This window comes from Scyliorhinus torazame, chromosome 19, assembly GCF_047496885.1.
Source record: "Scyliorhinus torazame isolate Kashiwa2021f chromosome 19, sScyTor2.1, whole genome shotgun sequence".
Taxonomy (NCBI): domain Eukaryota; kingdom Metazoa; phylum Chordata; class Chondrichthyes; order Carcharhiniformes; family Scyliorhinidae; genus Scyliorhinus; species Scyliorhinus torazame.
This window is the reverse complement of record NC_092725.1, coordinates 107,943,894-107,958,874: the sequence shown is the minus strand read 5'-3', so window position 1 is coordinate 107,958,874 and position 14,981 is coordinate 107,943,894. Positions and strand designations below refer to the sequence as shown.

At 40.3% G+C, this 14,981-nt stretch overlaps 1 protein-coding gene across 2 annotated transcripts in view; it reads left to right on the top strand.

Moving 5' to 3' along the window:
• Positions 1-14,981, top strand: part of mon2 (MON2 homolog, regulator of endosome-to-Golgi trafficking) — a 197,555-nt gene that overhangs the window by 83,266 nt on the left and 99,308 nt on the right. For both annotated transcript variants that reach the window (XM_072485024.1, XM_072485023.1), the window contains exons 5-10: positions 2,419-2,548; positions 6,025-6,122; positions 6,647-6,772; positions 10,453-10,647; positions 12,949-13,073; positions 13,767-13,906. In XM_072485024.1, the coding sequence (XP_072341125.1) occupies positions 2,419-2,548; positions 6,025-6,122; positions 6,647-6,772; positions 10,453-10,647; positions 12,949-13,073; positions 13,767-13,906 (814 nt within the window). The remainder of the gene's footprint in view (positions 1-2,418; positions 2,549-6,024; positions 6,123-6,646; positions 6,773-10,452; positions 10,648-12,948; positions 13,074-13,766; positions 13,907-14,981) is intronic.

The window sequence follows — 14,981 nt, the reverse complement described above, 5'->3', positions numbered from 1 at the left end:
CAGTTGACCCATGTCCACTCCCCCATCCACCCCGCCCTATCCCCCTAACCTAACCTGCATATCCCTGGGCATTAAGGGGTAACTTAGCATGGCCAATCCACCTAACCAGCCCATCTTTGGACGGTGGGAGGAAACCGGAGAAAGAGGGAATCCACGCAGACTCTGGGGAAAATGTGCAAACGCCACAGTGACCCATGCCCGGAATTGAATCTGGGTCCCTGGCACTGTGAGGCAGCAGTGCTAACCACTGCCACCATGCGCTCCTAACATGTTTACCCCTTATCCTCAAACAATGACCCCTAGTTCTGGATTCCCCCGCCATTGGGGACATCCTTTCTGAATCCACCCTGTCTAATCCTGTTAAGAATCTTATAAATTCTATGAGATCCCCTCCCACTCTTCTAAACTCCAATGAATATAACCCTAACCTGTCTCTTCTCATATGACAGTCTCACCATCCCAGGAATCAGCCTGGTAAACCTTCTCCATAGCAGGAACATTGATCCTCAGATAAGGACACCAAAACTGCACACACTGCCCCAGGTGTGGCCTCACCAATGCCCTATACAATTGCAGTAAAACATCCCTATTCCTATACTCAAATGCTCTCGCTATGAAGGCCAACATACTATTTGCTGCCTTCACTGCCTGCTGTACCTGCGCGCTTTCTTTCAGCAACTGGTGCATGAGGACAACAAGGTCTCGCTGAGTATCCACTTCCCTCAATTTACACCCATTCAAATAATAATCTGCCTTCCTACTTTTGTTACCGAAGCAGATAACCTCACATTTCTCCACATTATACTGAAATTAACTCTTAATTTAAAAAAAAATACCCAAAGTCTTTGAGCTTTGGCTGCCTAATAACTACAGTCGCCAGGTTTGTAAATTAAATACAAATAAATGTTATTAATAACACAATAATTAAATAGTCAACAAATACAACTACTTATCTACTCATTTCTAACATCCCCTTATTCTGTACTTTAAAGAGCTGGTCACCGTTGGTTGCTAGGGAGAGAGGTAGGGGGAGGAGGGAGTTGGGGGGTTCTGGTTGGGGGTCTTTTTGTTCAGGGGGATTGGAGGGAATTGAGAATGGTGCTGAACAGTGTGCAATCAACAGCAAGCACCCCCATTTCTGAGCTGATGATGGAGGGAAGGTCTTTAATGAAGCAGCTGAAGATGGGACACTACCCTGAGGAAGCCCTGCAGCAATGTCTTTCAATTGTAATGAATCAAAGATGTGCGGCATCTTTTTTGCATTTCCCGCACTACTAATTTGCTTCTCTGTTGGCAAGTTATGGATAGTTTTTTGTTCAGTAGGCCAAACCACTGGCAGCTAGACTGATACTGTTCAATTTCAAGGACGCTTACAGATATATGACTCTTTATCCTTAGTCTTGGAGCTAGATATAAACCAAGGCATGAAAGCTAAAATGTGAGTGTCTAACCCAGTCTGCCTCCTTGAATCTTTTGAGTTGAATAAGCTGAAGACAGCTTTGTTCTCGTATTGTATAACCCTAAAAATCGCAAACAGTAAATACTTAATTAGATTTTGAACAAACTGACCGTTGTAAATGGATTTAAACTTCCAGTTTGTTAAATTTAATGTCATATTTAAATTGAATGAGTATTTATTTATTTTTCTGGCGCTTGCCTGTGGTATATTCTATCTGCAGAAATGACTACAGGAATGATTTCTAGAACCCTGCCTAGTCAAACATTTTTTGTTTTGTGTTTCGGAATTCATTATTCGAAATTTGCAATTGAAATAATAAAGTTTGTCAGTTGATTTCCACTTTTTTGCCCTTCCTAGTTTAGTTTTACTCACCAATGTTGTTCCTGCCCACTTTTATAAACCTAAAATGAAAAATGAACCTGTACACAAGAAATCAGTCATCATCTGAATGGAGAAGGGTGCCTTGATACTTCTAATGAAAAGCCAGAATTGTACACCTTTTTATTTCAGATACTTTCATTTCTTGCATTTTCTGTTTAATTTTCAGATTTCTAGCATCTATGGTCTTCCTTTATTACTCATAGAGCTCTGAAATGTCAATTATTGTTGGTCGGTATTTTACGGGTTGCCTTTTTTAATGTTTTTCCTTAACCTTTACTTCCATTCACCCTTTTTATGCATAAAACCTTTAGTAAGTCGTTAGCCTGTTTTCAGGGAAGCAACACAAACTTGTCAACTTCCCAGATGAATTTTTTGTATGAATTCCTGATTGTAAACAGTGTTTTGTCAAGAGAATTCCTGAAATAATGATTATTCTTAAATGTCACTCAGGTAGAAATTTGAATGTGAAATCTCTTAACTATCTGCCAGTAATGTCACTATTTATTGCAATACCTGCAGTTGATTTTGACCTTCCCCTTTTCCTTTGTAACGCACAAAAGTTCATGTTTCCGTTTCAGGCAATTGTACTGTGCTTTCGGCTACACTTTACCAAAGACAATATCACCAATAACACAGCGGCAGCTACAGTACGGCAAGTGGTTACAGTTGTCTTTGAGAGAATGGACGCTGAAGATGAGCAACATAAAAGTGAGTTGAGTCAGTGTTAACGTGGGAATCATGGGTTTGTGCTGGGGCGTGGGGGGGGGGGGAGAGGGGGAATAGTGTATACAGGAAGTGGAAGGAAGTGTGCCTGGTCAAGGTGAGGGATCTTTATTTGGAGGAAGGGTTCGCCAGTGTGGAGGAGCTAAGGGAGAAGGTAGAGTTGCCGAGGGGGAGTGAGTTCAGGTATCTGCAGGTTAGGGATTTTGCGCGAACAATCTGGAGGGGATTCCCTAGGTTGCCAGGATTCACCCTGCTGGAGCGACTGCTGCTTCCAGATGTGGAAGGAGAGTGAAGAATTGTGGATATGTACAAGTGGCTGGGGGAGCAGGGAGTGAAGATCAAGGAGAAATGGGAAGTGGAGTTGGGAGGGGAGATCAATTGGGGAGTATGGAGTGAGGCACTGCGTAGGGTAAACTGGACCTCCTTTTGTGCAAGGATGAGCCTGATACAGTTTAAGGTGGTGCACAAGGTGCTTATGACCCGAGCGAGAATGAATGGGTTCTTTCAGGGGATAGCAGATGAGTGCGAGAGGTGTGGGTGGCGGCCAGCGAATCACCCGCACATGTTTTGGGGTTGTGAAAAATTGGGAAGATTCTGGGCGGGAGTATTCACGGTCTTAGCCAGGATAGTGCAGGAAAAGGTGGACCCGGATCATTTGGTGGTGATATTTGGGGTTTCAGAGAAGCCGGAGCTCATGGCGAGGAGGATGGCCGATGTCTTGGCCTTCGCCTCTCTGATTGCATGGGGGCAACTCTTGCTGGAGTGGCCGTCGGCATCGCCACAGGGGGTAGCGGCTTGGTTGGGTGTCCTGTACGACTTCCTGCGATTAGATAAGGTAAATTATGAGTTCAGGGGGATGTGGAGGAAATGTAGGGGGTTTTGTGACCGTGTTTGAGGGGCTGTTTGTCATGGGGGGGGGGGGGTGAGAAACGGGGGGAAATCTGGACAGACCGTATAGTTGATTGTTGAGAAATATGTTTCCCAAGGTGTTAATTTGCTGTAACCTGTTTTGCTACATGTTTGTAACAAAATACATCTAAAAAAAATAAAAATAAAAGCGAGTTGAGGTGATTGTGCATTGGAAGTGCCTGCACAATGCAACAATTTGCAAGGATTCTCACAGAAAAATATATTCGGTTCAGATACTGGAGCAAAAGTGGATCACCACCACTATGCACCCTGTTGAGTGATTGCGGAATGGTTGCCATATATTTCCTACATGTATGTATGATGCTGTATGTTTCTAATGGTGCTGCTGGTAAACTACAAATAACACAGCCCATGAAATATACATTTGGCCTCACTTTCAGAATGAAGTTGAATAATTCCAAAGTTGTTGATCATAGTGAATAAAGTCAAAATGAATAAACCTTTGCAGGCATTATACATTACAGCACTGTAGGAAAAAGCATAGAAAATGTAATTATATGTCATATCAGTAGAATGTTTTTCACCAGACGTTTTCACTTGTTCTACCTACTGCTCACATTAACTTTGACAAGTTTAGCCTTCCTTCATTAAGATCTCCAGAAAAGGAAATTTACTAAAACGTGAGTCTTCCCTTAATATTTAGAATTGCCAAAGGCCAAAAATCTTATTATACCTTTCCGTGCATAAGTTTTATACTCTCAACCAGCCAACCTTCACACAAACGAGATAACTTCTGGGAAGCTAGCTTGCCCAGAAAACACACATAATGACAGGAGTTCTAGTCATTGAATCTTGCATCCCACAGCTTCAGTACTGAGACAAATAATATGAGTATACCGTTCTGTTGCAATCATGAACAGTTTTTGGCTTTCAAGAAGGTTCCAGGATAACATTTGGAGATGTATGGTGGCATAGTGGTTAGCACCTCTGCCTCACATCACCAGAGACACGGGTTCGATTCCAACCTTCAGTAACTGTCTTTGTGGAGTTTGTACATTCTCCCTGTGTCTGCGTGCATTTCTTCCGGGTGCTCCGGTTTCATCCCACAGTCAAAAGATTTACAGGTTAGGTTGATTGGCCATTCTAAATTGATCATTAGTGTCCAAAGATGTGCAGGTTAGGTTACGGGGATGGCCGGGGAGTCGGCCTGGGTGACATCCACCTTTGGAGGGTCGTGCAGATTCGATGGGCTGAATGGCCTCCTGCACCATAGGAATTCTTTGGTTCCAAGACTTTCTGGTTCGTCTGAACACTAATTATTTTTTGAACCTTGTCCAATTCTCCAGTTTGTTGATTGCCTTTTAGTTTTTCCTCCTTCCTTTATCTTTTAGTTGGGGAATTAATCCAACAAGTGTGGAAGGTGAGACCATTAGCCTCTAAAACCAAGTCAAACAATGCATAGCTGAAAGAGCCCTTGCAGTAATGAAGACAAATGAGTATCATTACTCGGTTGAAGATAGGGAGAAAATTGATATGAATTACTTCCAAGTGAAACTGCCTGTGTAGTTGTTTGAGATCAAGTCTAGTTACCTTTTCACATTTGGGAGAGGAGAATTATTCAAAGAGGAAGAAATCCTTTATTTTTAAAAATAATAATGAATACACCTGGCTAAAGTCAATAGACATTTATTTGTTAATATTTATCCTTTTTTTTTCTCCCCTTTCAAAAGACTTAACATAACTCAAAAAATAAATAATCTCTCATTCACAGCAAAAATCCAACAGGTTTAAAAATTACCAACCCCAAATTTGTGTTTGCACAATGAAGGTCATCCTGCCCAATGTCAATGAAACGCATCAGTTCTCCATCTACTTCAGTCAAATATCTGTGGCCGAGGACCCCTTTGTTGATGATTTGTAACCAGTAGACCATGTTTCAACCTTAACACTGCAGCAAAGGCAGGGTGTAAGTGCTTTATGTTTGAAGCACTTGGAGTATTCTGATGTTCCCTTCAATTTTTCCAACCAGGGACTGGGTTCAATTCCAACCTGTGTGTGGCGTTTGCATATTCTCCCTGGGTCGGCGTGGATTTCCTCCTCGTGCTCCAGTTTCCTCCCACAGTCCAAAGATGTGCAGGTTAGGTGAATTGGCCATGCTAAATTGCCCCTTTGTGTCCAAAAAAGGTTAGAAGGGGTTATTGGGTTACGGGGATAGGGAGGAAGTGAGGGCTTAAGTGGGTCGGTGCAGACTCGATGGGCCGAATGGCCTCCTTCTGCACTGTCTGTTCTATGTTCTAAAACCCTCTTTTATATTTTTGTCAGTTATGTCTGCAATGCCAAAGAAGACCATGTGTCCTTTTTGTCCACCTTGCTGCCCTAACAATTGTTTCTTCAGTGGGTATAAAATGTTATTACAGAACTCCATACACAAAAAGCACCAACCTATTTCCTGAAAACAATATTGAATGAATCATTCGATTTTGAACAGAGATAGTGATTTAAATCCCTGGAGGGAGAATAAAAAGCATTGGTTAAGTATCGGAAGCTCACATCTTGGTGAAGAGCTTTAACTTCAACTATGTTTATTTCAGATGATGACCGTCTTCCTCCTGTTGTCCAAGGCAACAGCAACAGAAGGACAATCAGCACACTGAGACCATGTGCGAAAGATGCATACATGCTCTTCCAGGTAGCCATTCCTTGCAGAGTAATTTTGTTTGTTAAATCAGTCAGAGGTTAATCAGGTTTGGTCCTTAAAAGGGCAATTGCCTAACATTCTATTTAACTTGAGTATTCTTCCTTAGTTTTTTTCCCTATTTTTATAATTTAGTTTTTTTTAATGTCTAAATTTAAATAGATTGTGTCAGTGACTTCATTGGAGAAACTAATATTGTTGATATCGGACTCTGACTGAAGGAACTAAATCAACATCTGTGGAAGTAAAGTGGTTACCTGTGGTACTGCAGTTATGCTTATTTTTAGTGGTGTAGTTTAATTCAGCTTAGTTCTTTCAATCAGTATCCTCAATTAGATCACTGGCACTCTTTAAATTACAATATTCACATTGACGAAACAGGACAGGGAGAAATCCTGTTAACTCCCTCCAGGATGAATCTCCCTGTATGTGAGCAATGCTAATATGGTTTTATTCTGAGTATGACAGTTATTACAAAATGCCTCCTTGGACATCATCTCTCTTATTTATTTTTCCAGGACTTATGCCAGTTGGTAAATGCAGATGCTCCTTACTGGTTGGTTGGAATGACGGAAATGACCCGGACCTTTGGATTGGAACTTCTTGAGTCTGTTCTGAATGACTTTCCACGAGTGTTTTTACAAGTAAAGTGTTTGAATTATGACATCTAAAACTTGTTTGGACTTCCACTGCCTTTATTTAAAGGGACAGGTCTTTTAGATATTAGTTGTTGACACAGTGCTTTGTGCTTGGGGTGAGATTAGGTAACTCAGCACATCCCGTGAATTGAAACTAGGGTGAATACCACATCTTGCAGAGCGTTTAACAGCTAACCGTATTTGTAGAAAAATCCTGTAAGTAACTGTTAAAATCTATCTATTGATTTAATGGTTTAAGATCCGTTTAAGTGTCTAACTTTACTGTTCTGTGACCTTTAATGTATCATCATCTGCCAATAGTGGTTCAGAATCTACTGTCAAACTTGTAGTCCACCTCATCTGTCCCAGCTAGGAAGTGGTTCCTGTAGGTAGCTGGCTTCAGAGATGCTTTATGGAGGCAGACAGTCCTATTAACGCAGTACTAACTGGAGTTATTTTATAAACCTAACCGGACACCATATAAACCAACAAACAGCAATTTAGTTTGAAGCAGTGTTAATGGCACTTTTTGAGTGAGAACTTTTATCACTTACCAGCAAAAAATAAAATGACCCCTATGATTCCCTCCGGGCATATTGATTTTATTTTAATCCGTCAATTTTTGCCTTGTGACAGGTTATTCAGCTGGTAATGCTAAAGTTACCTAGCAATTATTTGTCCATGCTTTGTTAGTTTTTAGAGCACTATGAAAACAGATTTGCAAGTAAATGTATAGCATTTTATTAGTGACAATATATGCCCCTAACAGATGTAAGCTAATTTTGGTTTTGTGGCGCTGCTGTGAGCGCCTGGTTGATGATCCCAATGCTAGAGTTGCATCTCTGATCATGCACTTGGCAGGTGGTTCCGGAAGGTTTGATTGGTCCTTAGACTCGAGATGCCTCGTATTCCTTTCTCGGGCTTCTTTTCCGGACCTCCTCTTGCCAGCGAGTGTTCTCGGAGAATTGCATCCTTCAATCTGGAGGTTCTTCCAAGTCTGTCTTTTCTGAGCAAGGGACTCCCTGGCTTTGATATCTATTCTGTATTTCTTCAAGCAAGCTTTCAGGGTGTCTTTGAAGCGTTTCCTTTGGCCTTCTCTTGTTTGGGAGCCTTCCTTGAGCTGGGTGAAGAAGATTTTAGTATGGTAGTACACCTGTCCTCCCAGCTGATGAGAAGGCAGGTGAATGGGGATGAGAAAATATCAGCCATGATTGAATGGCGGAGCAGACTCGATGGGCCGAGTGGCCTAATTCTGCTCCCATGTCTTATGTGGAGAATCCAGCTCAGATAGTGTTGATGGTACCTCTGCAGGGCCTTAAGGTGGCATCTGTACATAGTCCAAGTTTGAGCCATGTAGAAGAGTTGGAAGGGTGACTGCCTTGTACCTGAGGATCTTGGTATCAGTGTGGTTTCACAGTCGTCAAACACACTCGCCTTTAGGCGTCCGAAGACGGCGCTTGCGGATTGGAAACGATGTTAGATCTCCACATCGATGCCAGCCTTAGATGAGAGGTGGTTCCCGAGGTAGGGGAAATATCTACGTTTGCAGGGTTTCTCCATCGATCTTGATGGAGAGAGAGACCGGATCTTGCCCTGGGGTGGGTTGAAAAGGGACTTGAGTCTTCAGATTGAGGCTGAGACTGATTCTTCAGTATGCTTTCGCGAAGGTATCAAGCATGTCTTGGAGATTCTCTTCTGAGAGTGTGGAAATAGTGTTGTCACCTGCAGACTGAAGTTCCATGAACCATGTCAGTGTCATTTTTTTCTTGGATATCAACAGGCAAGCTTCTCCACTGTGGCAAGGTGACAAACTACAGAAATGGTGAACATACTATATCTTTCTATTGCATCATGGGTGACCTGTATCTCAACTTCAATTACTTCATATGCTTAAATGTACTCAGCATCCGCAAGCCTGGGGCAAGAGTTCCAAGTTTCCACTGCCCTGGAAAAATGTCTTCCTGAATTCATTCCTAACTAGCCTAGCTCTAATTTGAAGTACGTGCTCCTTTGTTCTGAAGTCCTGCACTGGAATGATTTACTTGCTATTTAAATTGTCTGTATCTATATTATCTACTGTGGGATAATATGAGTCAAATATTTTGTTGGCGGGAAATGTTAGGCACAGACACAGATTTAAAGTAGATATGTCTGTCCATAGTGTGGTTTCAGGAGCAGTTCAAAAGATATCATCAAAACCGCCATTTATCTTGTAAATTTAAGTATTTCCCTCTATTGTTGTTCTGTTTGCATGTATAGAGGTGAAAATTAACAATTTGTTTTCATCTGTTGTTTGTACTTTTTGTTTCAGAGTATCTGATTTTGCAACATTTCCAAACGTTCACATTGGCCTTTTCTCAATCTTTGCTTCTTCCTGTTGTTTTATTTTCTATCTTGTCCTTTATATGTTTTATTTTCTGTTTTTATATCTCCATATTGCTGCTTATCACTCTATCTTTCCTCTCCCTCTCCTTACTTCCATAGTTCTTTGATAAACAGTGACGCAAGAGGGCAACACAGTTGTTAGCACTACTTCCAGGCAGTGTCAGGGAACTGGGTTCGATTCTAACTTTGGGTGACTGTCTGTGTGGAGTTTGCACTTTCTCCTTGTGTCTGCATGGGTTTCCTCCAGATGCTCCTCTTTCCTCCCAAAGTCCAAAGATATACAGGTTAGGTGGGGTTACCGGCATAGTGCAGGGAAGTGGATCTAGGTGGAGTGCAGTTTTGGAGGGTCAGTGCAGACTCATTGGGCCGAATGGCCTCCTTATGTACTGTAGGGATTCTATGGGAATGCACCAGTAAGAGTGTTAATCTCTACAAGAGAACTATGGTCCTGAAGTTGCACTACATAATATAAGCACAAATATTCCTCTCCTTTATTTGTCTCAAACTACTTGGTTATAGGGATTCTATGGGAATGCACCAGTAAGAGTGTTAATCTCTACAGGGGAACTATGGTCCTGAAGTTGCACTACATAATATAAGCACATATATTCCTCGCCTTTATTTGTCTCAAACTACTTGGTTAATGTCCCTTGAAATATTAGAAGAATTTCAGATGTCTTTGCTAAACACTGAAAGGGAAAACATTTATAAAGTGTTTTTGTCATATTCTCGGGAAGCCCAAAATACTGTGTAGCCAATTAATTACCTTTCAAGTGTATTCAGTGTTGTGTGGACAAATACGGCATGCAGTTTATGCACAGTAAAGTGCTGCAAATAGAATTAAATAGATAACTAATCTCTTTATGTTGTGTTCTGTTCCAGAAAGCCAGTTGGTGAAGGTTAGAAATTGAGCCAATCTTTTGTGCACTTATATTTATCTACTAAGTTACATATTGCAAGTTTATGGCTCCCAACTCCATAAACACAGTTTTAGTCTGTCTTTTTATAGAGGCTGTTCATATCCATCATTTGCACAATTAAGATCATTCTCAATACCTTTTGTTTCAGTACAATATGCATGCATTCTTAATAGCTTGTCAAAGCCAAAGTACTTCGGACAATTAGTTATTTTTGAAGTGCACTGCCAATTATTTTACAGACAAACTGATCACAGGATTTCCCTGAACAGTGGTAATTTTGCTTTTACGTTATATTACCTTAATGGGGCTTCAATTGTGTTCTTAAAATGGCGGCTTGCATTGTTGACCTTTGCTTTCTGGGTTTTTTTCTTTCCCCTGCAGCACCAAGAGTTCAGTTTCCTTCTGAAGGAACGGGTGTGCCCCTTGGTGATCAAGCTGTTTTCCCCCAATATCAAATTCCGACAGGGTACGAACACTCCATCTTCCCCAACTCCTGTTGAGAAACCATACTTTCCCATCTGCATGCGTCTTCTGCGAGTGGTGTCTGTTTTAATCAAGCACTTCTATAGTCTTTTGGTAAGGTGTTAAGATTTCTTTCCCTGTTTATTACTGTTGGATTAAAATATTTTTTCTAGAGAATTTGTGCTATCATTCTGTTTAAACCTATATTTGCTGTGAAATTCTCCAGTATTTTGGAATGTAACATATGTCTGTACTTGTATCGTTTTGGCTAATGCTTGACTAAGAATGTATTTTAGAAGCACTTTACAAGCTCCACTGAAGTAATGCAATATTGAGTCTATGAATAGACCTGTTCATGTTAATTAATGTGTAATCTGCTGACTTTTGTGTTACTATACATATCTGATCATTGGAGGGTGAATCTGTAAGTCCACTGTGTTGTTAATAGTTTAAATTTTGCATTAACTTTTCATTTCTGGATATTATGCTCTGGTGGACTCTTGTGTGAATGTGGTTCAAGGGGTTTTTAAATCATCCTGTTACCAGAAAACTGACCACTGCAATTGTGGGAGCCAACCATGCGGAGAATTAATTTGCTGGTTGGAGAAGCATGATGTAGGGACCTTTATAAGGCTAAAAAGTGTGCAGAAAATAACATATTATTTCAGGCATTTTTATTAAATGCATCAGTTGTGTATACGAACCTTGAAATTTAAATAATGTGATGTTTTCATTATGTAGCTGTTCTGTGAGGTAAATGAGTGGATTACAAATGTATACGTTCTTTCTTATGCCCAAGCGAATTAAGGTTTGTGCCACTATTATACCACCACACAGAAATATTCACTGAAACAATACAAAACCTTGATGGAGTTGGCATTGGTAGATGGCTTATTTATTGGAGCAAGAGAGGGGAGAGCTAACCAGTTTCTGCCATAAGCACAAGTGCACTTTCTAAAAGGGATCATTAATGAATGATCAGAAGGAGAAACATGTTTTTTTTCTCCCTATCCCATCCCAGTCACATTGAGGCCAATGGTTGTGCTTTGGTGGAGATAACAAACTTGGCAAGGATCATGAATTGAATCAGTGACCTTACTCGTCTGGACAACTTTGTATTAGATAGAGAATTTTACAGCACTTAAGAATGTCAGTTTGCTCAACATGCATGTGCTCTGAAAGAGTTATCCACATTTCTCTTCTCTTGTATCTTTAAAGTGATTCTTTGTCAAATATTTATCCCCTTCTCTTTAAAAGCTATTGTGGATTCTAATTCCCCAGTAATTTCTGATAGGGTATTCCGTGTCCTCCGAAACTACCCTAAAAATAAATCTTCCCTGACACCTCCTTTTGTCTTTTCTAGTGATAATCTTAACTTGATACCCTCAAGTTACCAACTCAGCAACCCGTTAAAAGTAGCTTCCATTTATAAATATGAATCAATCTTTATCCAGTGAGCTGCAGGATGGATAGACGATTCATCCGACTGTAATGGAACATCCACTGACACTAAGAAAAGTTTTATATCAAGGGTATCCCTGAACTCCAGAAGCTCACCTGAAAAGTGTTTTTCTGCTATTGTGTAATCAGCTGCACAGTGACAATGTGCCGGTCTTGTTATGTAGAATCCAACTCGGCTTTTTTGTAATTCAGATTTTTACCTCACAGTCATGGTTAACAAAGGTCCTAGTTACAGCAACAGATTTCTTTCTTCTTGCTTTCATGGGATGTGGGTGCTGCTGGCATATGTTGCCCATCCCAACTTGCCCTTGAACTGAGTGGCTTGCCAGGTCAGTTAAGAGGGCATCACTGTCGGTCTGGAGTCACATATAGGCCAGACCAGGTAAGGACGGCAAATTTCCTTCCCTCAAGCACATTAGTGAACCAGGTGGATTTTTACGACAACGCTATTACTATAAAAAACGTAACTTTTTTATTGGTGGAATTTAAATTCCACCAGCTACCATGGTGGATTCAAACCATGTTCCCAGGGCATTAGTTTGGGCCTCTGGATTACTAGGTTAGTGACATTACCATTACCAGTACGCTACTGTCTCCCTCAGAAATCTTTTCCTGCAGAAATGTTGCAATCTTTAAATTCTTCAATTTGACTCTAGTTGAAAATACATTGACACAAAAGGAAAATGGTGGTTGAGGACTGATCATTTGGGTCATCAGGACTCTTATTGTAATACCCCAACTCTCACATTGTAGCTGCATTCTGATTGTTTTGCCTTTCCTGGTCACCTATCTAGGAAATTAGTACAAACATTTATCACCATTTGAATAAGGAAATTACTTATTAATTGTCAAAACATATGCTTCTTGACATATTAACCATTTTAATATGATTTTGTTTTTTTACTTGGCTGCTCAGTTCTGTGATCTTGACGTTATACTTTGATGTCTTTCCAGGTAACAGAATGTGAGATATTTTTGTCTTTGCTGGTAAAGTTTTTGGATGGTGATAAACCGCAGTGGCTTCGAGCAGTTGCTGTGGAATGCATTCACAGGCTTTGTATACAACCTCAGCTGCTACGGTAATCATCCCGTAACATTTTCTGAGTGATATTTTGACATTTCATCCTTAAATAGTTTGCTTTTAAAAGCTTGTAAAAAATGTCTCCATGAATGGCTTAAACTTGTTTTTTTTTGGACCATACATGGATGAAGTTTATGGTCCATTTAAACTTCTAGTGGAGGCTTTTCAACTCTTCGGAATCTTTGCTGACATTACCTTCTCAATACATAACAAAATGACAAATGAGCGCTTTGGTTGCTAACTAATAAAATAGTAAATTTATGGAGCATTAATCAGCTATCTTCGATCATAGTTTGAATTAGTTTTCTTATTTGAGATAAGTATGATAATTGTCTGTTGATCTGACCCCAGTGTACCTGATCTTGGAATAGTTGCCATACTGGAGAGAATTATGGTGTCATGAGCTAATGTTGGGGGGGGGGGGTAAACTGAGAGACAAAGAATAAAGTAGTGGCACTAACCTTGGCATGATGCTGAAAGGATATAACATACTGCACAGTTGTGCATTTCCACTTGTTTTTGATAGGCACCTCCAATTGTCCAGCATTAGATCATTGAGTTATTGTTGCAAGAATTACTTTTCTGTACTTATAAAGCTGCATTATGGCTATCATAAATTGCGATGAACTACCAAATCTGAAAACGTTGTTGCATTTCACAGTATTTGAGGATTGTTTGCTTGCACCTACAGGTCTTTCTGTCAGTCATATGATATGAAGCCTCATTCAACAAAAGTCTTCAGAGACATTGTGAACGCCCTGGGATCTTTTATACAATCTCTTTTTATTACTCCCAGCACCGGAAACAATCCAATTTCAAATGCACAGACTGGTATGGATATCTCTTCTATTGTGTTTCACTGGTTCATTTTGAAACATTTACAGCACTGAAACAGGACACCCGGCCCAACAGGTCTTAGTTGATGTTTGTGGTCCACATGTGCTTTCTCCCACTCTTGCTCATCCAAACCTTACTGCATTTCATTACATAATCTTAATAGCATGATCTTGTTGAATGGGAAAGCTGACTCAAAGGGCCAGATGGCATTCTTCAGCTCCTAATTCTTTTCTTTTTCTATATACAGTGCAGAAAGGGACTAACCCAACCACCCCACAATGGTGTATATACGCCACTTGAGCAGCCGCCTACCTTTTTCAACATGTCCTTCTATTCCTTTCTCCCTCATGTGTTTATCTAGGTTCCCCTTGATTGCATCTATGCTATTTACCTGAACTGCTCCTTGTAGTAGTGAGTTCCATATTCTAAATAGTCTTTTGGTAAGAAGTAGACTTGGATATTTAATGTTTGATTGTTCTGGTTCTACTTTCTGTCAAGTAAAGTTTGCCAGACTGAAGATAACATAAGAAATAAGAGCAGGAGTGGCCCATTTGGCCCGTTGAGCCTACTCTATTCAGTAAAATCATGGTTAATCCAATTATGGCCTTAACTCCACTTTTCCCGCCTGTTCCCAATAATCTTTGACTCTCTTGTCAATCAAAATACATCTAACTCAGTCTTTGAATATATTCAATGGCCCAGCTTCCATAATGTTACAACGTCTGACAACCTTCTGAGAGAAGAAATTCCTCCTCATCACCATCTTAAGTGGGAGTCCCTTATTCTGAAACCAGAACAAAGTAGTGCAACCTCGCAGTTAAGTGTGTGATTAGTATTTCACTCCACAGGGAAAAACCATTACATTCAAATTTAGTCGTTATCTGTAACATATATCTACCGTTCAAGCACCAAGGACATATTAAGAGTATACACATCTATTTTCCTAGCTCTAAATTTCCCAGCGCGGGCGAGCATCCTCTCAGCATCTACCCTGCAAATCTCCCTCAGGATCTTATATTATTCTCTATTTTTATAGAATATTTAAAATACTAATATATTCTTGGAGGTT